At 34.6% G+C, this 22,549-nt stretch overlaps 1 protein-coding gene and 1 pseudogene across 1 annotated transcript; both read left to right on the plus strand.

The window, feature by feature from the left end:
- Nucleotides 1-12,002: 12,002 nt before the first annotated feature.
- Nucleotides 12,003-12,827, plus strand: LOC113284101 (the record flags this gene model as incomplete). Its single annotated transcript, XM_026533506.1, has 2 exons — nt 12,003-12,297; nt 12,682-12,827. Coding segments are annotated over exons 1-2 (441 nt in total), but the record flags the coding sequence as incomplete, so codon positions are not given.
- An 892-nt stretch (nt 12,828-13,719) lies between these two features.
- On the plus strand, nt 13,720-20,040 carry LOC113280417 (annotated as a pseudogene).
- Nucleotides 20,041-22,549: the final 2,509 nt, after the last annotated feature.

A 22,549-nucleotide genomic window follows, 5' to 3' on the forward strand; every position in this document is an offset into this window, starting at 1 on the left:
AGAAGTCGGTCTTATATAGTTGAAGACTCAACTAATAATTACTTCGAAATAAATTCCAACAATCGGCTTATAACAATGTCCACATTGACCTATTTTAGAAAATTTGTAGAAAAATTGGCTAGCTAGATTCGGTCGTTAAAAATTCCCACTCATTAGTCTAATGCTAGTCTAGAAAACATCAGAAAAAAACACTTTGTTTACTTACTGAAATCGTTTGATAAGGGTGTCCCCGTCGACCGATTGTTAGATAAATTCACAACTACTGGTTGGTTAGAAATGTCCAGATAGTCCTATTCTAGCCTAAAAAGTATCCACAAAACATGAATTTTTTACTTACAAGAATCTGTCGATATGATTTCCCTCATCGACCAATTTTGTTGCCCCGTCATTTAAAAAAAATCCCAAAACCAGACGATACATATGTTTGAATGTTTAACTGAATCGTACATATATAAATATACATAATATTTATAAAGTAGTAATTCTGGTGAAAAACTACTAACGGTCTTTATGAAGGTACACATCTATCGAATGTAGATTAAAGAACAGCCAGAATTCCTGCATTTTTGGTCTAAATTGTAGTTTTTTTTTTTTCGTCATAGAAAAACACAACAGTTTTAAAAATAATCACATCCATCCGTTTATAGACTTACTAAAAATAATATGTTTTCATTCTACCAACAAACATAAGTTATATACATAAGCTAAAGAAATAAGTTTTTGAAAACATCGGTGTCCAAAGTACACCACAAAATTTTTCTTAGACAACCTGTATGGACAAAACCTAAATACAATTCCAAGAGTGCAACTTAACGTATCTCAATCAAGGAATAATATTCAGAGTTATATCTCCCTCTCACAATCAGAACGTTGACAGAACCAAATCCGTGAACCTGATTATGTGTAAGAGTACTTGGACGATCTTAAAAATTAATATCCAAGAATTAATCAAGTTGTATCCAACAAAAAAATATGGATGTATCTACCTTGATTGTACGTACAACCTTTGCTATTTCAATTATAAAGATAAACAATAAAATGCGGAAAAAAAATAACACATACAACAAAAATTTTGTGGGAAGACTAGAACCCTGAATTGAGTAAATTAAGTTTATAATTTGAATCGAGTCTTAAACTTTAATACATGATTGAATTAAGTTTTTCAAGGTAACAAGCCCATTTTATCTTAATTTTTTTTTATGATGCGGTTACTTTGGATTTACTTGAGTGTTCACTAAAATGTTTGTGAAAATGCTTAACTGAAAATTTGTCGAACTGTTTGATTTATATAGCTCTCCACTTTAAAAAGTGTATGAAAGGATCCACATAAAAATGCTAAGAGTGTTCGGCAGCAGATTAAGCATTTTGTCAGAAAATTAGTTTCAAATTTCTTCCCTGCTCATCCACTTTGCTATTTACAATGAGGTTTAGTCAATATAACGAATTCAATTTCAGCTAACCTTTCATTTCACTTAATAACTTTTGCAATTTATGATTAACATACTTATATACTAATGTTTCTGACATCCCCCCAACATGAAGACAACATTTGATTTGTTAATGTCTGAAGTTTTCATCACTGAGTATATTATCCCCTGAATTTAAAACTTAAGTTTGATGGATATGTTTTGTGCCTGTATGGTATTTATCTAAATTTTGATTTTTGATGTTAATATTTGGTTAAAGAAATCGAGAGCTCAAAATGAGTAAGGGACTGAGGATAATATTGTAAAAATAAAAGGAAAATATTGTAAAAATAAAAGGAAAAAATGTATTACAGTGATGAGCCGAATTCAGTGGAGAAATTTAATGCTACTGTTCTCATCATTTGAGTATCATGTTATTATACTAGCATTTTTCAGTTCATCTGTTTGTCAACCTACATTTTAATTGTCATTATGTTCAAAAAATGGCAATGGAATCTTCGTTGGAGGCTTGAAGCCCTAAAATCATTGATCAAGCTCGATTTCGGCAGTTGATTGATGCCACAACAGATGGCCGTCTACGATATAATCTCTGTGGAGTCCATTGACTTCTGAAAAGACAAGGGCACCCTTATGCACCACAATCTTTTATTTATCAACCTATAAGTCCTCTTCCGAATGTGATCGTCCATTGACAGAGTCGAGACAATACGAAAATTCGGTTCACACTTCATGTGATCGTCTATGGATACGAGATCGAGACAATACAACAATAAGATCAATTGTGTGATTGACTATGGATATAATATCGAGATGATACGACAACAAAGTGTGTACTTGATCATAGGTTCGGAAATAACCGAAACTCTATAGGATCAATATCGAGTATGATAGAGTTAACGTATTTGTCTATTTTACTTAATTATAATAACAACTATAATGCGAAAACAAAGTAAAAGAAACATCAAGATTTTGTGAACGAGGAAACCGCAAATGCAGAAAACCCCCGGGACCTAGTCCAATTTTGAGTACTCACGGAAGTAAGCTGCTGTACAAAATAAAATACCAACTTCGTATAGTTGAGACCAAACAGACTACCCTAGCTACTTAGTTCCCCCAGTATCCCTGCTCCTTCGACTTCTAGAGTCACGCACATGAATAACAAGTCCTTTGGATCATATTCCAAATAAAAAAGGAAGAATATCTTTGGTAACCACTCTAATCAATCTTGCTAGAAGATATGTGAGTTGTTGACACATGCTCTTATGTTTAATCTAATAAAATCCTTTGTCTGGTTAGATCAATCTATCCAATAACTACTGAAATAGTCAAGTTTAGATTCGCACTGAATCGATATAGATCTCAAAGAGAAACTATAGAGAATATCGATATCACACAACTAATCAATCAGATATATCAAAGATAAACTGATTCTAGTTGGATCCCAGCCGATCAAGGTTTGTGCACTAAATCCACAAGATAAGAAAACTAATACGATACATTATTCGTCTTCAAATCTTCTATTGCTTTCAAAACCTTCACAACAACACTTGAATCCTCTTGTGATCAATCACACACATAACGGAGTCTGTTAACAATGGACTTATCACAAGATGTTTTTAGATCTAAAAAAATTTCTAAGATCCCATCGATACTTCGATCTAGTCTGAATGAATCTTATATCAAGAAGTTTCTCAAGAATAAACAAACTAGGTGCAATCAAAGTTTCAACAACCGTTAGTCAATCAAATCAAATCGAAAACTAATAACACTGCAATTATCTAGTTTCCCACCAGTGGTACTCATAGAGCTTCTTGATTCCACGGAAGTCTTTAAACGAGCGGTCGTAAGAGATTTCACCTAATTAGGATACTTTCCTCTTCGAATAGACGACTCCACCAGAAACAAGAAGAAATGAAGTTTGCCTGGCTCTTAAGAAAGTTTGCTAAAAATGAAAACTTAGATATTTATAGACCAAAGTTGTTTAGATACCAAGGAATTTCCAAAACCGAAAATATTCTTAAAATATGCAATAAATGACCAAATTCGGTTTTTCTAGTTCCAATAAATGTTGTCCTATATTTTTCGAAATCTCTCATAGAAAATCTCCAATTAGTAAATGCATATTACTAATTTTATTCTCTAGAGATATGCATTAATTGTTGGTAATTAAAGCACATAAAACCAAAAACCTTAATTAAAATATTCTTAATTTATTTCGGCACCGGACCACCTTGAGTACCAAGGAATATCTTTGAACAATAAATGATAAGAGTTAATGCTCGTGTTCAAAGTATGTTGACATCTTTATACAACAAACCCTAATTCCGAATCTGCATAAGTTCATGAAGAAAATATGTAAATCATGGAAAATCGGATTTCCATCTTGGAATCAGTTTTACCACACTTCCAAGCAAGTTTAGAATTGATTATACCAAAATTCTTAGACTACTATGTGATCATTCATACCAAGTCACAATGGTTAGTTGTGATCGATCGGTTACCAAGTCACATACATGGGTTCATATCAGTTATACCAATCACATGGATCGGTTCTACCTAAACATGGTACCTACTTGTGATTGGTCATACCAGTCACTAGGATCGGTCATACCAATTACAAGGATCGGTCACACAACCTCTTATGATCGGTCACACCAATTACCAGAATCGGTCCCACTAATTAGAAGATCGATCATACCATCTCATAGTGATTACTTAGGATCGGTTACACCAATTATCAAAACCGGTCATACCAAATCATAAGTCTAGGTACTGTGATCGGTTATACCAAGATACATAACTTGAGTTAAGATCGGTTCTACCAACTCACACATATTGATCATCCAAAGAATATGCAATGAATAGACGAACCAATATACCTATTTATTTCCTTTTCAATTCATGAAACAAGTTCACGAACTTGCTTCCTTCAAAAAAATGTTAAACATTGTTTCCTAGGATGAAATATTCACCATTAAACCATACACATAATCATAAAACTATATACAAGATTATGTCGATGTCATATCTAAAAAGTTTAAAAGATAAGCGTTATACTTCGTAATATTATTCCTTAATAATATGACCATACTATTATGATCATGTCTATCTACTAGAATATTATTTATATACAAGCTTCAAATGTTATGTTTTCAATATAGCACGACTTGAAAGATAAGTTTGGAATGAAACAAGTTCAAGTCAATATTACTAACCTCAAGTGGAAAGATGATGTCGTCATTGTAGTCGTTACCTCTTCTCATTTTTCAGGTCTTCAGAGTAATAATTGTATGTCTTAACATTCCTAGACTTTCTAGTCTAACCTAAACGAAGTTGACTCTAGTATTTAATCAAGAGATTCTAGATGAGTTTTGATTACTAATATATGACAACCAAACTTGGCATACCAACGCATGGTGAGTTCAGCCGAGCTATGCTCTAACAACTTCATTATTTTTATGGTTATTTTGAATTGAGAAGTTATTGCATGAATGATTTGATTCCTAGGTATTGATAGTTGTCAGTATGAAACAAGTGAAGACAGTTAAATTGTCTCTCTTCTATTTTTTATTGTACGTTCATCAACCTGCCTGCGGCTCTATCATGTAAAGAAAATGCATACAATTTATTTTTTTTCTGTACGCAAATGGATGGTTTTCATAGAAATATTATTGACTGAAAATCTCAATTTCAATATAGTTTGGAATAAGTGAATAAACTATAAAGTGAAATCGCGTTTCGTCAACATGAAACAAGTGAAGAAACTGAAATATTAGGTTCCTCAAAGCATTACAAGCATTATAGTTATGTTTTACATGTTTTGGGATGTAGTGGGAGGCGCATCACCATAATGATTTAAGAAACAATACAAATATAATAAGGAAAGAACGGTGAATATTACCCTTGAAACATGATACCCTAAAAGTAAAGGTTTTCAAATTATTTGGAACGGTTGGAAAAATCGATGTATCAGGAAATATTGATAAGGTAATTAACATTCTCTTTCCTTCCTTGTTATTATTATTACTACAAAGATTGTCGCAAGAGATTTTATTAAGCAAGTGAAAAAGTATTACATAGGATCGATTTGAAGGGTTGGCAGGCGATAAACAAGTTTCGCCCCAACACCTTTGAGAATAATAATTCCCAAAATTATTATTAATATTATTCTCTCCATATTTTTTTTTAACAATTAACTGTAATTCCCATGAAAATGCAAAGCAACATCCCATGAAAGATTACTTAAAAACACCAACTCCAAAAAGGAAAATACAAATAAAGATAAATCCTCATGCTGATGATGAACTCTCCTTCATGCTTGTTCACTTTTGATCACAGAAGCACCATCACCACCACCAGAACCAGAGCCACACTAGAACCAGAAACACCTCCACCGTTGTCGTCATCAACATCCCTGATAAAAACCTTTTGCCTTGGCCTGTCTCTCCATAGCCGGCAGAGAGTCGTGGTCTCTAATTTTTTTTCTTTAATTAGCGGGGATGCAGAAACTCCCTTCTTCTTTTTCTCCCCATCTTCTCTGAAGCCGGACATGATTCACCAATGAACCCCTATTGATTTTTCTAAAAACTAGTTTTCATATTTGCAGATTTGGAGAAAAGAAAAGGAGGCTGGTGGTGAATTCGTCCGTAATATTGGATGTTCGCTTGTCGAAATTTACAAATCACTATACAAATGGTAAAAATTTTTTTGGCATTTTTACGGGTGACCCAAAATGAATTAGGGCCGACTTATTTATTCCCACCTAGAGACAAAGGATAAGGCTAGGGATGTCTACATATGGTAAAAGTACTAACCTACCCTTACTAGTTCAATTTATGTTTCTATCCTTTAAACTTTAAACTATTTTTTCTCAATTTTTTATAATTTTTTTGTGTTTATCCAGAGAAAAATTAAAAGAAAATCGAAAAAAATATTAAAGTTTAAAAGAATTAAGTTTTAAAAAAATTAAAGTTTAAAAGAAATAAAGTTTTAAAAAATTAAGTTTTAAATCATGATAACATGTTCCTGAATATCATAACATTTATTCACGATGAAAATTTGAATCCCCTAGGTTACTATCTAATAGGCTCAAGAATTTTAAATTTTCATATATCTATCCCTCTTTAAATTTAAAAAAACTATTATCTTAAATTATGTAACTTTTGACATAAGTTTTACTATTACTAGGTTTGAATAGAATAAGATTTTGTACAAATATCAAATTTTGGCGCACTAAAATAAAAAATTCATAAATTATGAAATTTGATGTTAATTAAAATAGCTTTATAGTTTACATAAGATTTCAGTTGCATTTTTTTTATGGCAAAAAATGCTAAACTTCCTAGTTTCGTTACTGTTTATGGTAACAAGAGTATGTAATAAATTTTTTAATATGTATAACATAGGCACCATGAGAGTATGTAATGAAATTTGTATATGGGTTCCTTTATCATTAATAAATTTTTTGTTTCTCCATGTAGCTCTGATTATATGATAATTATAGAGGTCATTTTTCTTTTGATCCGTGAGAAAGTTTATTTTCATTTTCATGTTAGTTCATAGTTTAAGATCCAATTTAGATTTCTGAATCTACTGAATTATAAAAAGTTATCAAGATTTTATGTACGTTTCTTATTTCATTTCACATTTTAGTAGAAGATTACTTCTTCTTCCATGATAAATTTATGTTTCTTGATCGAATCATGATCATTATCAACTTCATCTACCTTTTATAAATATGTCAAATTTTGTTTCTTTGAATTTGGATTCTTCCAGTCATCTGCTTTGGAAAGTTCAGTTTGAGTCGATTTTTGTATTGACTAATTTGTTTTAGTATGTTGATGATTTATCTCAATAACCAGCTTGACATGTGATGGTTAATGATGTTCAGATACTGAATCCGTCTTGGACTTATTGGATAAAAGTAGATCTTTTTTTTTCCCAAGTTCTATGAAGGCTATTGTCTCTCAATCGATTTTCGATGATGTTTTGGAAGTGGTTTTTTCTCATGAAATTTGGGACTTCCTTGAAACCACTTTTACAACTTAGCTTGCTACCAAAAGATCTATGTTAAAGAACCAGTTGAAGAACATAAGGGGAAGTAATTATTTTGTTGAGAATTATCTCTATCAAATCAAGGTAATTACTGAAAATTTAGGTGTTATAAATGAAAGAATTCCTATTTCTGATCTTACGATATATATTTTGAATGGTTTGTATAGAGAGTATAATGATTTTTTTATCCGTTTACGAAATAGAGAAATGCCATTTGCTTTTTACTGAACTGAAAACTAAATTGTATTAAAGAACCTCTAGTTTGAAATCCCTCAAACATCATTATGTCGAGTTTAGTTCCAAAACACGGTCGCTAAGTTACTTACTAAAGTCAACTTCGTTAGGTTAGATTTTGGACATAAAAATATTGAGACATGCTCTAGTTACTCATCGAAGAATTGAAGACGTATTGAAGACAAAAAGAAGACATCATCCTTCATATTGAGGTTAATAACTATTGACTATGACTTTTTCCATATGCGAAGTTTTTTTACAATGATTTAGTATATAGATGAATCGATCATTATCTAAGATCTAAGTATCTAGCGTTACGAAGTATATTTTTCCATACCTTCGTGTTTTGATAAGGCACTAATATATAATTTGTTGTTATTATTTATATATGATGAACATTTAGCTTGAATATGTGCTTTGATAATCATGTTAGAAATCAATTTCTTAGATATGTATTAAAGTGCTTTGAACTTCGAATTTATGTTTCGATTTCAAATTAGATTTAGGACTGATCAAGATCGATCGATCCCAGGTAGTAGAACCGATCCCAAATCAAGACCAACCCACAACTGATCCTGATTATGTTCTTGCTTGTTCTTACACTTTTGTGTTGTCTATTTCTCTTTGATTAATGGATTTCGAGATGTATACAAGTCGGAACGTGAATATGTCAGAAAATATTTAACATGTTTGTAACTCTAACATTGTTCTTACTTACTCCCTAATTTGATACTCAAGGTTATATCCTATGTAATATTTTGATATTGAATTTCTTTATCATTATTAGTATTGAGATTGTATGTTTTCTATTCCCATAAGATTGCATATGTCTAGTTGACTATTTTAGCAACATACATGAATTTGCATCTCGCTAATAGTTTTCATACTACTGAAATATCTTAAATAATAGTTGGAATATATTCTTGATTATATTTGGTAATCAAATAATATCAAGAATTTCTTAGTTTCGGAAATGATATTAATTGAATATCTTTGTAAATTTTCGAATTCGATTTCTTGTTTTCAAACAATCCTTGGTCATTATACTATAAATAGTTGAGCTTTTGTATTCTTACAAACTCATCCCAGAATACACCAGGTTGCCTCTCCGTTTCCTTTTGCGTAAAGAGGAAACATAGACTTACACTCTAGAAAAAATGACGTGATTGTCCTTCCTTGTTTTCGTTTCACCTGTAGTTTGTATCATAAAAACTAAAAAAATCTGGATGAAATATACACAACATTTTTTAGTTCTTGAGTCTTGAACAAATTTTACAAATCCAATTATAGAAAATTCAAGAAGCCTTTCTGGACTAGTAATTCTTATAGACGAAGGAAATGAACAGGGGGTTAGTCGTGGGAGAGTTCGAGAGATTTTAATGTATTTAGGTTTTCTCCTGTTAGTCCTGAGGGAGTTTGAGGGAGTCTCTCCAAATCTCCGTTAGTCGTGGGGGAGTTTATAGGAGTCTCCTAAACTCTCTAGAAAACACCTGTTAGTCGCTGTGGAGTTTAAAAAAAGCTCTTGAACTCCCTGTTAGTCATAAAACCCTATAATACTAGGGAGTTGGTTTCTTTGGGGAGTTCGGAGGAGTTTTTAGTGTATTTTGGTCTCACAACAAATCTCTCAAAAGAGTAGAGATTTGGGAAGGAGTTTGGTGCGTAGAAAACCATAGGAGAAAGAAGAGGAAACGTTTTTTTCCAGGTATGTTTTTCTTCTTCTTTGATCTCCATGATTGTTTATAATAGTTTGATTTGTGTACTATTTTGATTGTTTTTCATATCTTTGATCTCCATGATTGTTTATTTTGAGTGTGTGTATAGTTTTTTTTTGTGGGTACTCTCTCTCTGTCAAAACCCTAATTTGTGGTTCAAAAGATCTTGGTAAGAAATTGCATGATTTGATTATAATGATATCTTTAAATTCAACCGTTGGAATATGATGAAATTTAAGTATGTCGTAGTTTACCTTGTTATAGAAGTACAGTAAAATTTTCACGTGGATCAGGTCAAGTTTTCTACTGCAAAGCTTGCACAATATATGACTATGGTCTGCTGAGTTTAAATCACGAATAGGGGACTGATTCCTATTTATCTCATTCTCCGCTTATCGGACAAAGATCAAATTTTAGTATGATGTTTGTATATATGAAGGTTACCTACTGTAGAAATTTCATGAAGTTCTGATCACTTTAGGTACACCAAAGTGTGAGAAATCCGGAACTGAATTCTGTATGCACGTATTGAAAGTAATCGGGTTCTGAGTAATGTATCTTTTTAATGAACCGTTGGAATGCTATGATTTTTGAGTGTGTTGTGTAATATTGAGTTGTAAGTGTACCGTAAAAATTTCAAGAGGATCAGGTAAGTATTAGTACTGAAAAGATTGGACAATCTGAAACTTTGTTTCGGTGAAACAGAATTCCTTTACAACTATCTTCATAATTTGTTATGTCATCATGCATTAATTGGCTTGCTACTTTTCATGGGTGTCATTTATAATCACTATCACTTGTTAAGTCCTCTTATTTAGACACATATTTCTCTTCTATTCTATATGCCAAAACTTCCAAAACTTAACCAAGCATGTGGTTTTGACAAATCTTTTGAGAACTATAAAGGGAAACATAGATGGATGAAGACTAGATTTGGTCAATACCAGGATTTGTTTAAATCTTGTACTTCTGGATTCGGTTGGGATGATGCTAACAAGATGATTACTGGATCCGACGAGATGTGGAACAATTACTTTGAGGTATGTGTGTGTTACTTACTGAAAACTAAATTTGATATTTTTTTCTTCTATTTTGTGCAGAGTTCTAATTCATGCTTTATCCTTTATTTATTTTTTGTATGTTAACAGAGCCATCCAAACCAAACTAACTTAAGGGAAGATAATGGTAAAGACTATGGTGACTTGCTTATTGTTTTTGGGAATAAATGTTCTTCTGGAAAAGTTACAGTTGATCTTACCCATGAGGGTACAAGTGCTAGAACCTGTGATAAGGAAGATGAACAAGATGATTACTTCGATGTTGATTATACACAACGAGAGCAATATGATAATGCTTTTAACGTATAATACGTGGGATATGGCTTAGAGGAAAGTGATGAACAAGATAAAGATGAAAATCAAGATATGAACACAAAGAAAATTCCTTTCAGAAAAACGGCACCAAAGAAAAGACCAAGGTGTGACATTGGTGACTCTTCTACATCAACTAATCCTACTGGGCAGTCTGATTATCTAGAGAAATTGATTGCCAACGGTTCATCGATTTCTTCTTCTATTGATTCAATGCATGCTCTTATTGCGAAAGAGAAAGAAGACCGCAAAATTGAAAAAGAAATGCGCATAATTGATAAGGATAAGAAAGATAACCAAGTATGGGATCTTGTTTATGGCATGAATGAAATTTCTTTGGAAGATAAGCTGAAAGTAATTGAAATGTTGGACAACAATCACAAGAAGAACTTATTCATACGTTTTACTCCTGAAGAGAGAAAGTTGTGGATTGGTTCAAAGTTATAAGCATAAACCTGTCATCTTTGCAAGTTTCTATTAGGTTTAACGGGCTTTTAGAGTTACAACATTTGATCGTTTTTCTTCATAACTATTAGTATTTAATTTTTCTTTTCTCCTAGTTGAGAACTTATTGTTATGGATTGATTGCTACTAATTTTTATGGGTTGACATCTTTATGGTTATTATGATTGAATTTATGAAATTTATATTCTATATGCTTATTTTATATATACATATACTTTTATGCTTTTGAAATAATGATGATTCTAATAAAAATACTGATAGTGAAGATGAAGCCTTTGATACAGAAGAAGAAAGCAGTGATGATGAAGAGGTAAGCAGCAATAATGAATTTGAACTATCCATATTTTTGAATATACTTTCAGCGGTGCATTCATGGTTGATGGATATAATCAAGCAATTGCAATACATACAAAGTCAGCGTATTGAAAGACCAATGAGACGCCCAGTTACATTGTTTGGATATAACTATATAAGGAGAGTTTTGCATCAAGACCCAGAAGACTTTCGAAGAAGTTATAGGATGTACCCTGATATTTTTCTAAAACTATGTTGTATCATTAGAGAAACTACATCATTATGTGATACAAGATGCGTTTCTATTGAAGAAATGCTTGGTACATTTTTACTCGTTGTTGGCCAAAGTTCACGATATTGCACAGTACGTTGGTCGCTCTCGGTAGACAGTTAGTAAAAAATTCAACAGGATGTTGCGAGCTTTAAATTCTATAGCTCCGAGGATGATGGCTAAGCCAACAAGTGCAACTCCATTTAAAATTCGTGAGACTACACGATTTTATCCTTACTTTAAGGATTGCATTGGAGCTATGGACGGTACACATATCCCAGCAATGGTAGAGAAAAGAAATGCAGCCGTTTATCGGAATCGACATGGAATTACATCTCAAAATGTGTTAGCGATTTGCAACTTCGACTTGGAGTTCATATACGTGCTCAGTGGATGGGAAGGGTCTGCTCATGATTCGAAAATACTTAACGACGCAATGACAAAAAGAAATGGACTGAAAATACCGCAAGGTAATTTTACTTTTATCTAATGTGAAGTTTTGAGTTTTTTGGTTAAGTTATATTCGGGTTCTACTTGACGAAGTTTTCATTTTGTGTTTTATTCAGGTAAATATTACTTGGGGGATGGTGGGTTTGCAAACCGAAGATATTGTTTAACACCATTTCGTGGCCAACGTTATCATTTGAAAGAATTTTCTGGTACGGGTAATCATGCGAAAAAGGCTGAAGAATTATTTAACATGCGTCATGCTTCTTTGAGGAATGTAGTTGAAAGATTGTTCGGTGTTGTGAAGTCTCGTTTCTTGATCTTTAAGTCTGAACCTCCATTTCCGTATCAGGTGCAAGCGGAGATAATGACAGCTTGTGCAGGCCTACACAACTTCTTACGAAAAGAATGCCGTTCGGATGAGTTTCCGGTCGAGGAAGAGGAAGATAGCCATCCATCAACGCTTGTAAATGACGATGAAATTTTGACACAACAAACTCAAGAACAACAACGTCAAGAAGCTAATGCATGGAGAAAGAGTATAGCGGATGATATGTGGGAAAATGTTCGTGAACAAAGAGAGTTAGAATTGTATGGAGACCGTAAAATTGAAGGGAAAAAAAATTATTTCGTTGCACAAAATAACATACTATTGATACAGAGATATGATCATTTTCATTTATTTTTTTCTTTTGATTAAAGATCAATGTTATTTGCAAATAAGGGTTTATTGTTTCTTAAAAGAGAATGAGTCAGGAGTGAACTCTCTCAAACTCCCCCAAACTCCCTCTAATAAACTCTCTCAAACTCCCTACACTCTCCCTACACTCTCTGAACTCAAAAACACAAAACTCTCTCAAACTCTCTCAAATCCCTGAGATTTGAAATACACTCAACTCCCCCGAAATTACTGGAAGACTAACCCTCCGGAAGAAAATGAGTTGGAACAAAGAGACACATACAACTTTTTTTCTTGACAAGTTTCGTTAATAATTGCGGAGAATGAATTATTGGATTTTGAATGTTTGAGGATGGGTTTTCATTACTGACGTTACTGAGAATCTTAAGAGATATACCAATTGTTAGAGTAATAGTACTTAGATGATAATGAGTAAAATCCTCCATTTTTTCCCAGCATTTCTCGATCCGTTCTTGGATGTTTCAACAACAATATTACTGGTTGATTCTCATCATTGGTTCTTTTGTTTGCAGTGGCTTCTAAAAATAATTTTTTTATTACCTTTTAGTTCTTTTGCACAAGTACAATAAGTGCAAGGCAGCTAATTGGTGTACCAAATTGCTCGGGAATGTAACAAAATATACGGACAAAAACATCATTGCCTTTGGATTGGTACGCCCCCAAACAATTCGGTACCTCTATTAGAAATCTTGCATAACTGGTTCGACTCCTAATAAAGCAGCATTTTTATCAACGTGGATATGTTTTTCTTTATGCAACATGTACATTTCTTCGAATCCAAACTTTTTCAAGCCATTAAGGAAGTTTCTGGTTGGAGTAATTCTACACCCCGTTGAGAAACAAATTCGATATGTTTCTGATAAAACTCTTTTGGGATGTGGCTTGTCACAGTGTTCTTAAACTAAAATTCAAGAACATATACAGTGAATGAAATAGCCAATCTTTCAAAAAATTAGGGCAGAGGGATCATCGTTCCAGAATCTGCTAGGGTTTCAATCTTTCATCAATATTCAACAAGGTTAGTTCAGTAATATGATTCTTTTTTTTTTTCGTTGAAATTGGATTCTTGAAAATGGGTTTCTTTTAGAATTTCAGTCAAATTTGAAGTTAACATGTTTCTTGTGTCCATTTTGGTTTTCATGAGTAGTTGCATCATATAGTCTTGCTATAAGAAATGTCTGATGGGTGTTTTTGAATTTGAGCCTTGTTGTTAGGCGCTAGGGTTTAATTATGAAACGCGATTGAAGTCGGAGTGAACTTATCACATGTTGGTAGATTAAGGAATCTGTGGTTTACATGTAGAGTATATGTGAATCTGGGGTTTCGCAGGATTATTATTATTATTTTTTTTTTTTTTTTTTTTTTTTAATGTTGGTTTTTGGTTTACTGATTGGGTTGAAGAAGTGGATAGTAAGATTTGAAGATCGGATAGTAACTTATGCTGAAGGATTTAGTCAATTTAGAGCATCAATTGAGAAAGTGCTCACCTGAATAAGACCGCTGCTTGAATTTCTGTTGTTTATTGACGATGAAGGGTATACAGAACATACATTGTCTTGGATACTGGCAAATAGAGTTTGAGACTTTTGTACTTACTTATTGGGAGGTTGAGTTTGTTGATATGCTCATCGTAATTGCTCATATGGCTAAGTGTTATATCCATTTTGGCTTTCTTGAATAATTGCAATGTAGTTTATATAGTCTTGCTATAAGAAATGTCTTCTGGGTGATTTTGAACTTTGTTGTCTGGCTATTTACGCACTAGCGTTTAATGTGGAATGAATGAATCAACGATATAAAATTTGTTAGGTTAAGGATTCTGTGTTTTTTGTATAGAGCGTATAAAGAATGACGTCTTCCATGATCGAGTTATTAATTGGGTTGAAGAAAGTCAGGTAGTGTACACTGATCCATCGTAGATTGTTATTACTATAGATGCGTTTGGTGGTAGTGAACTTATCACGTGTTGTTAGATTAAGGAATTCTTGTGCTTTTGCTTTCAGTGTTCTTCGATGTGTCAGTGTAGAGTTTAAAAGAATGGCGTTTTCCATGATTGTTTCCTTACTCAGTTAGTATACTGACTGAATGTAGAAGATTGTTATTACTATGATTTGTATTTGATGCATTTGGTGGTACCTAGTTCCTTGGTCAGCATGAATTGATAAGAAAAAGGTAGGATTTAGGAAGCCATATTATAGACACTGGAATGAAGACAGTATATAGACTTGCTATAAGGAATTTCTGGTGGGTGATTTTGAACTTTGTTGTTGTATTATGGCTCTCTAGGGGCTAGCGTTTAATGTTGAATCGCGAAGGTCAGCCGAGTTATACCGTTTTGAATGAGCACGATAGACGTCAGCGTCAGGAAGAAGTGATTACAAGGATATCAACTGTCCTTTCAATTCCAAGAGTATCAGCTAGTATCCTGCTCCGTCACTATAATTGGTAAATCTTCTAGAATATGATAATTGTTTCAATTGCTGCTTGAGTATCCTGGGCCTTTGTTGCATTCTTATATTATCATACCCTGTTTTTGTTTCATTTTATTTCTTTTCCCCTTTCTCTCTGTTACAGTGACTTCTGAAACAATGTTTATGCTTTGCAACTGTGCAGGGATGTCAGTAAGGTGTATGATGCATGGTTCACTGATGAGGAAACGGTTCGCAAGGCAACAGGTTTGCTGGAGAATTCGGTCGTTCCAAATCAGAACATGAAGGAAGTGAGTATATGGTTAACTTTTACATGGCGGTTGTATTTTTTTGACGTTATGGTACGCTTTTTTTTACTGATCAACATTTTCTGCTTCCCAGCTCAATTGTGGGATCTGTCTTGAGGCCTATCCTCGTGATAGGATGTATGCTGCTGCTTGTGGTCATCCCTTTTGTAGCGCGTGTTGGACAGGTTAGTTTCACTTATAATTCTTAGGAAGAGTGTCAATTCTTAGGAAGAGTGTCAAGCTATGATGGGATAGAGCATTTTGATTATTTTCATGTTTTTTCTTCTGGTTTTTCAATTTACATATTCTATTCCATTTTATTTGTTGTTGTGATCATGATCATACCGTATTATTTGGTCTTAATCTTTTCTCCATTCAGCGTCTTATAGAAGATTTTTTGCTTTTACTAGCGACTTCTATTAGGGCAGCTATGGTTCCCTGATTTTTGTTTGAGCTGAGATATTTACTTTCAACTGAGACTATAGTATTACTTTGGCAGGTTATGTTAGCACAGCAATTAATGATGGACCTGGGTGTTTGATGTTAAGATGTCCTGATCCATCTTGTGGGGCTGCTGTTGGTCAAGACTTGATTAATTTATTGGTTTCTGAGGAAGATAAGCAGAAGTATTCTCGTTACATTCTTAGATCTTACGTTGAAGATAATAAAAAGGTAAGCTTGCTGACTTACTATTTTTTTTCTTTCCCATATGAATAGTAAGCTTGACTACTTGTTATTATATATTTCTGTCATATGATTGTTATTGACTCTATAAAGTGCCGCATTTACAAGTCCTTTGTGCTTCTACATGCGCAAGAGTTATAAGATATCTCCTGTCCCGTGTTTTGTTGGTTTACATGCATGGAAAGAACAGTGGATATTGGGGCTTAAAGCTGACAGTTTAGGTTGAGAGAATCAATATATACTATAAAGTGCTGCCATTGGATCTCTAAGTACTCTACAGCTTTTGTATCTTTCTGTGATACTTGGCCCTCCATACATTTTTAGTGACCTGTGCATTTTCAGTCTGTTCTTATTTTGGCTAGATATTTACCTTAAGTATGCTGAATGAATGTGCTCTGAGTGGGAATTGGAGGCCCCTTCATCCATATTCAGGTTGCATTTGTTGAAGAACTATTATACAACAATATTTTTGTAGGATCTCACCTTTCATTTTTATGATTCATGAGTATGTTCTAGTCTACTTTTTCTTTGTTTTTTTTAATCTGAGTTGCCGTTGCCATATCAATTTGTTGAACTGTTTGACTTTAATACGTAGTTTGTATCCTTACTATTATTATCTCCGTCTTCAGTGTGGAACATTATTAGGCTTATAGCTCACGCAATTCTCCTGTTTGATTTTTGATTTCTTTCTTTGTGTTGCTCTTCTGTAGATAAAGTGGTGCCCTGCGCCAGGCTGTGATTTTGCTGTTGATTTCGTTGCTGGTAGTTCAAGCTTTGATGTCTTTTGCAACTGCTCATTTTTGTTAACCCGAATCCTGATTGTTTTCTCCTGGTTTTCTGTTATAATATGATGAGGCCAAGAAGAGAAGAGAAATGGCTAAAAATTCTTTAGAGAGATATACACATTACTACGAAAGATGGGCGACTAACCAGTCGGTAAGTCTTGTTTATCAGATGAGGAAATTGACCTTTGGTTGTATATATATATGTATATATTCCTTAACCATGCTTTTGAGAATGTTTGCATTTGATTTAATCTTCTCGGTAGTAGGATTTTATCTGTCTTTCGGTTGTATACAACTGTGATATCATGTTAATAAATTTTATACTTAAGAAGAGAAGAAATGATTAGATTTAGTACTACTGTTTTAGATTGATGCTGAACAATTTCCCAGCGGCCATGTATGCTCATGAAAAATGATTTCACTGTCTCTATGTTAGAAGTTGACTTGCAGTTACAGGGCACATGTACTGTATTTGCCAGATGCTAACTGATATTTGTTTTCCCATTTACAGTCTAGGCTAAAGGCAGTTGCGGATTCGCAGCAAATGCAATCTGTGCATATAAGTAAATATTTCTGCTTTCATATGTTTGCAATATCTTCCCCACTAATGTTTCATCTAGAGGCGTGTCGGTGGTTATAGTGTTATTGTTGAATATGAATTTTGATTCTGTCCGGATGCTACATGTAAAAGCTGAGCTTCTGTTCTATTAAATTGAACACATCGTCATTTTATCTTGACCATGGGTGGGCTAAGCTATCTCTGCAGGAGATATTTTTCAATATATGCTATATTTGTAAGTGATTGTTATCAATTAGATGTGCAATGTGCACAACTTAGAAAACTAAATACATGCTAAAAAAAAGCGAGGATCGGTATTTTTATTTATATTTATAATACATGTGATGATGTCTGCTTCTTGGAAGGATGAGGGTCAGAAGACTAAAGAGGTTTCTAATTTTGGAGTTTATGGGTTTGATGAACATTGTAGTCTTTTGGGAGTTTCTGGTAAATGCTGTAATTTCAGATTAGGGTTGGTCTGCTCCTCTAGGTGTTCTTTTTGAGTGCCTCCATCAATGCCTGTCTCTACAGACTCGAGGCTAATAGCCATATTTCGGTTTCATCAACTTAGACTGTAAGCTCTTGAATAGGACGTCTAAAACATGTTTAGAGAGAAGTACCTACCTTCTCTTACTCTCTCTTAGACAGAAGTCACAGGACGTAGGGATGGTTATCTATTTCCTTCTATCTAAAAGTATCGTCTTGAGTAAGATCAAATTCACTTTTGCCTGTTACCAGAGGTTGTGAACTTATGATCAAGATTCGAAAAATAAGGAACTTCAGCTGTATGTAAACTTGAAAAATGTTCTCATTTGTAGATTAAGAAGCTTAGTGACAAACAATGCCGATCTGAGACGCAGTTCAAGTTCATTACAGAAGCATGGCTACAGGTAACTCTTATAGTCATTCCCCCGTTTATTAGACGTCAAACCACGTTGTCTTTAATATGATTCGTTTGGTTTCTCCGCAGATTATTGAATGCAGATGTGTGCTGAAGTGGACCTATGCTTACGGATACTACTTACCTGAAAACGAGCATGCAAAGAGACAGTTCTTTGAGTATCTGCAAGGTAGGATTTTCATTTTCTAACCCTACCTTCTATAGTAAGAGTTGCCAATTTTATTTTCCCTGCTGGTCTTCATGTCTGTTTGTTACTGCTCCAGGTGAGGCCGAGTCTGGCCTGGAAAGGCTTCATCAATGTGCAGAGAAAGAATTACAAACATACCTCAATGCGGAAGGTCCATCTGAGGACTTCAACGACTTCAAAACGAAGTTAGCTGGACTGACTAGGTACATCTAAATTGGCTGAACTCTTTAAAATTTGAAGTATGCTGCCTTCATCCAATATTGTGTTGGACTTTAGTCATCTAAAATTAAATTTCTGAAAACATGTTTAGATTTGTCAAGACTAAAAGTACGGTGCTTGGATCCCTCCTTCAGAGGGAGAAAGTTCTGACGGGACTTAGATGCACAACCTGATTGTTAAAAATAGCTGTTTTATATACTAATTGGTAACTGTATCTGTAACAACAGTGTAACTCGGAACTACTTTGAAAATCTGGTACGTGCATTGGAAAATGGTCTGTCAGACGTAGACTCACAAGGTGCCTGTAGTGTAAGACAACAAGCTCTGATCCTCGTGATAGGAATAACAATCTGCATTAGCTTCCAATCGTTTAAAGTCATCCACGCCGGAAACCCATGTGACACCAAGGCGCCATTTCGTGATCATCATTTTTGAACCACCACTACTAGTCGATTCCATGTATTTCACCATTGCCAAGTAGTCTTTCATTGATGGAGAATTCAAGAAGTCTTTCTGGACTAGTGAAGGAAATGAAGAAAAGGAGGTGAAACAGAGAGACGGATACAGAGTTCTTGTGCAAGTTTCGTTGATGATGATTATTAATGGAGGAGATGGAATTGTTGGATTGTGAATGTCAGGAAATGGGTTTCCATTATTAACGAAACTGAGAACTGCAAGAGGCATACCAATTATGAGAGTGATAGTGAGGATGATAATGAGTAAAATAATCCACCATTTTTTCCGGGAAGTTCTTGATCTGGATGTTTCAGCAGCAGAAGCAGAATTGTTGGTTGTTGTGTTCATCATTGTTTCTTTTTCTGTGCAAGAAGAAGAACAGAGAGAAAGAGAGGAGTTTCTGTTGAAAATTGAAGTCTAATTCCCTTTTGGTTATTTTGTTGCTCTAACCAGGAAAAGTTTGACCGAAGCGTTTCCATTTTTTTTTGCCCGACATGCAAAATTGTAAATGTCTACAATGGAAAGTTCCACCGATAAATACCAATATACCGTTTTTTATGAAACTAAAAGAACGTGGATATATTTTCCTTCCGCATGGCTCTGGACGGACATCACAAAAGCACCCAAAAACCGATTCCCCTAGCAAGGGAATGGAACCCTACAAGGGAAGGGTGGGTCTTGCATGGACAACCATGGGATCTATCATTCTGATGTGAGAGAGTGGGTTTTTTGTGATATTTTTGTCGTTTCCATTTAGATTTACAATCATTCTTAACAGACCGAAAAATTGGACCAAGGCGAAACCGTTAGACACAGTTTGTCCCGGTGGGTCCCGTGGAGGAGAACAGGGGGCTCGTTTTGGGTTTGTTACCTTTTTGAGTTATATGCAACATGTACATAGAGAAATTCCTATGAGCATTTGGGATTCAAATCGAGATTTTGAAAAGCAGTGAACGTCTTTAGGGAGAATTTTTACAAATTTTCCGGCTGGTTTAAGTTAGTGTAGTTCAACACTTTCTGTAAAAACTGCTGTTTTTCTGAAAGAACTATTACGAGGATATGGCTTCTTCTAAAAAGATATATTGTTTACAAATGTGTATAGTCTTATAGGCGCACATTTTCGTGCAGAATGCATTCCTTTATCTCAATGCATTCCTTTAAGTAAAAAGTTCTTTCAGGATGACTACAAATTACTAGAAAATAAAGAGGGGAAACTACCTCACCTACTAGTGCAAATAACGCGTTTTCAATTATTTTTCGAAGAACAATTTTAAGCTGATCAAATGGCCTAGAGTAGGTGAGGTAGTCCGAGAAGTTAATCTAGAACGCGCGATTGGAATATAGGAAAAGGAAAAAAATGGGATCCAAATATCAAATCAGGGTCACCCCTTATCTACGTATTTTAGGTAATTCCTAATCTACCCCTCACTAATCAAGATTAGTGATTAACAATAATTAATAAAATCTTAAGATTTTTGATAAATGATTAGTGTGTGTTCTTATTTGTGTTTGAGTGAGTGAGGTGAGAGTAGAAGGAGGGAAAGAAAATTTGAGAGGGAATTGTGAAAATGAAGGATGATTGTGAAGAGAGAATTGCTGCTAAAAGATTGAAATCTTGATTTTTTTCTTTTCTTTGAACCCATCATTTTTGCAGCTGAAAAAGCTTGGTGCCGGCATGGACGTGGTATGAATACCATGCCGGAAGCAGCCATATTGGCATAGTATTCATACCACGTCCATGCCGACATCGAGCTTATCCTCCATTTTGAAATTCAAGCCCGCTATGCAGGGGGTTTGGGGGGCGTAGCCCCTCCCGGATTTTTTTTTTTTGCTTTTGAAATTCAAAACCTATTCTGTTTCGATTTTTTTTCCTGGTTTTAATCAGTCTTCCGGCACAGTTAGTTAATTCTCGAGCATGCCGGTACTGCTACCGGCATAGTATTTTGCTTAAATATCTCTGCCGGCACATGATGTAAAGTATCCAGGAAACTTCAATTTTTTTCACTTGACTTCCGGCATTGATAGATTTCTATCGAGCATGCCGGCACTTTAGTTACGGCATTGAATGTTAGTTACCAAGCATGCCGGCACCATTTTCCGACATGATATTCACCAATTCCGGCATGGTCTTCATCGCTTCCGGCGATGTAATTTTTTTTATTTCTGACATGGTCTTCATCACTACAGACATGGTCTTCATCACTTCCGGCATGGTCTTCATTAGAGCTGGCAAACAAGCCAAAACCTGGGGGTTGACCCGTGCCCGGCCCGTGAAAACCCGAACCCGGCTCGGCTTGTTTCAAAACAAGCCGGGTTCGGGTTGGAAAAATGTCGGCTTGTGAGTAAACGGGTTAACCCGTCCCGGCCCGTGAACCCGCGGGTACAACCTGTAACACGTGAAGAGTGACAACGTGGCTTTTGCTTACCAAGCACGTGAAACTCCACTACGGAGTAAGCAATGAGTGACAACGTGGAAACTCCCTCACCACATTTATTTGTGAAATGTACAAGGCATAGTCTGTTCCGTATCCTTAGTAAAGGAATTTCATTTCTCATTTCTCCTAGCTGCTGTTACAATAAAAAAAGATCAATTTTGAGCAATTTCAGAGATGGTTACCACTGCCAATCAGTGAAAGAAGATGGTGCGAGTTTGAAATGAAGTTGAGCTCGATCTGTGGTGATTTGGAGTTTACATATCAACCAATTTTCGTTTCTTCCGACAACAACAGATCTGGGGGTCTCGGTGGATGGTGTTTGGGGGTTTTTGATCGAGTTTGAAATTTAATAGATGAGGGTTCTTAGAAGGTCAGAATAAGGGTTGCAGTGATTGAATTTGGATGTGAATCAGGTTGAGCTTGGGGTGCAAACTATATGGGTGTTTGACAAGTTCTTGGCATGGCATCGACTGTTGACCTTAAAGAAGAAATTAGCTGGCTTAAATGCAAGCAGTGGTGGTTTTACTGTAAGTTATTCTCGAGCAGGTCAATTGAGTGAAATCAATACAGCACCAACAATTGAAATTGGGGGTTCTCGATATGGATTGAGGACTAGATTCAGTGAGAAGAGCA

The sequence above is a fragment of the Papaver somniferum genome, chromosome 5 (genome assembly GCF_003573695.1).
Source record: "Papaver somniferum cultivar HN1 chromosome 5, ASM357369v1, whole genome shotgun sequence".
Lineage (NCBI taxonomy): Eukaryota > Viridiplantae > Streptophyta > Magnoliopsida > Ranunculales > Papaveraceae > Papaver > Papaver somniferum.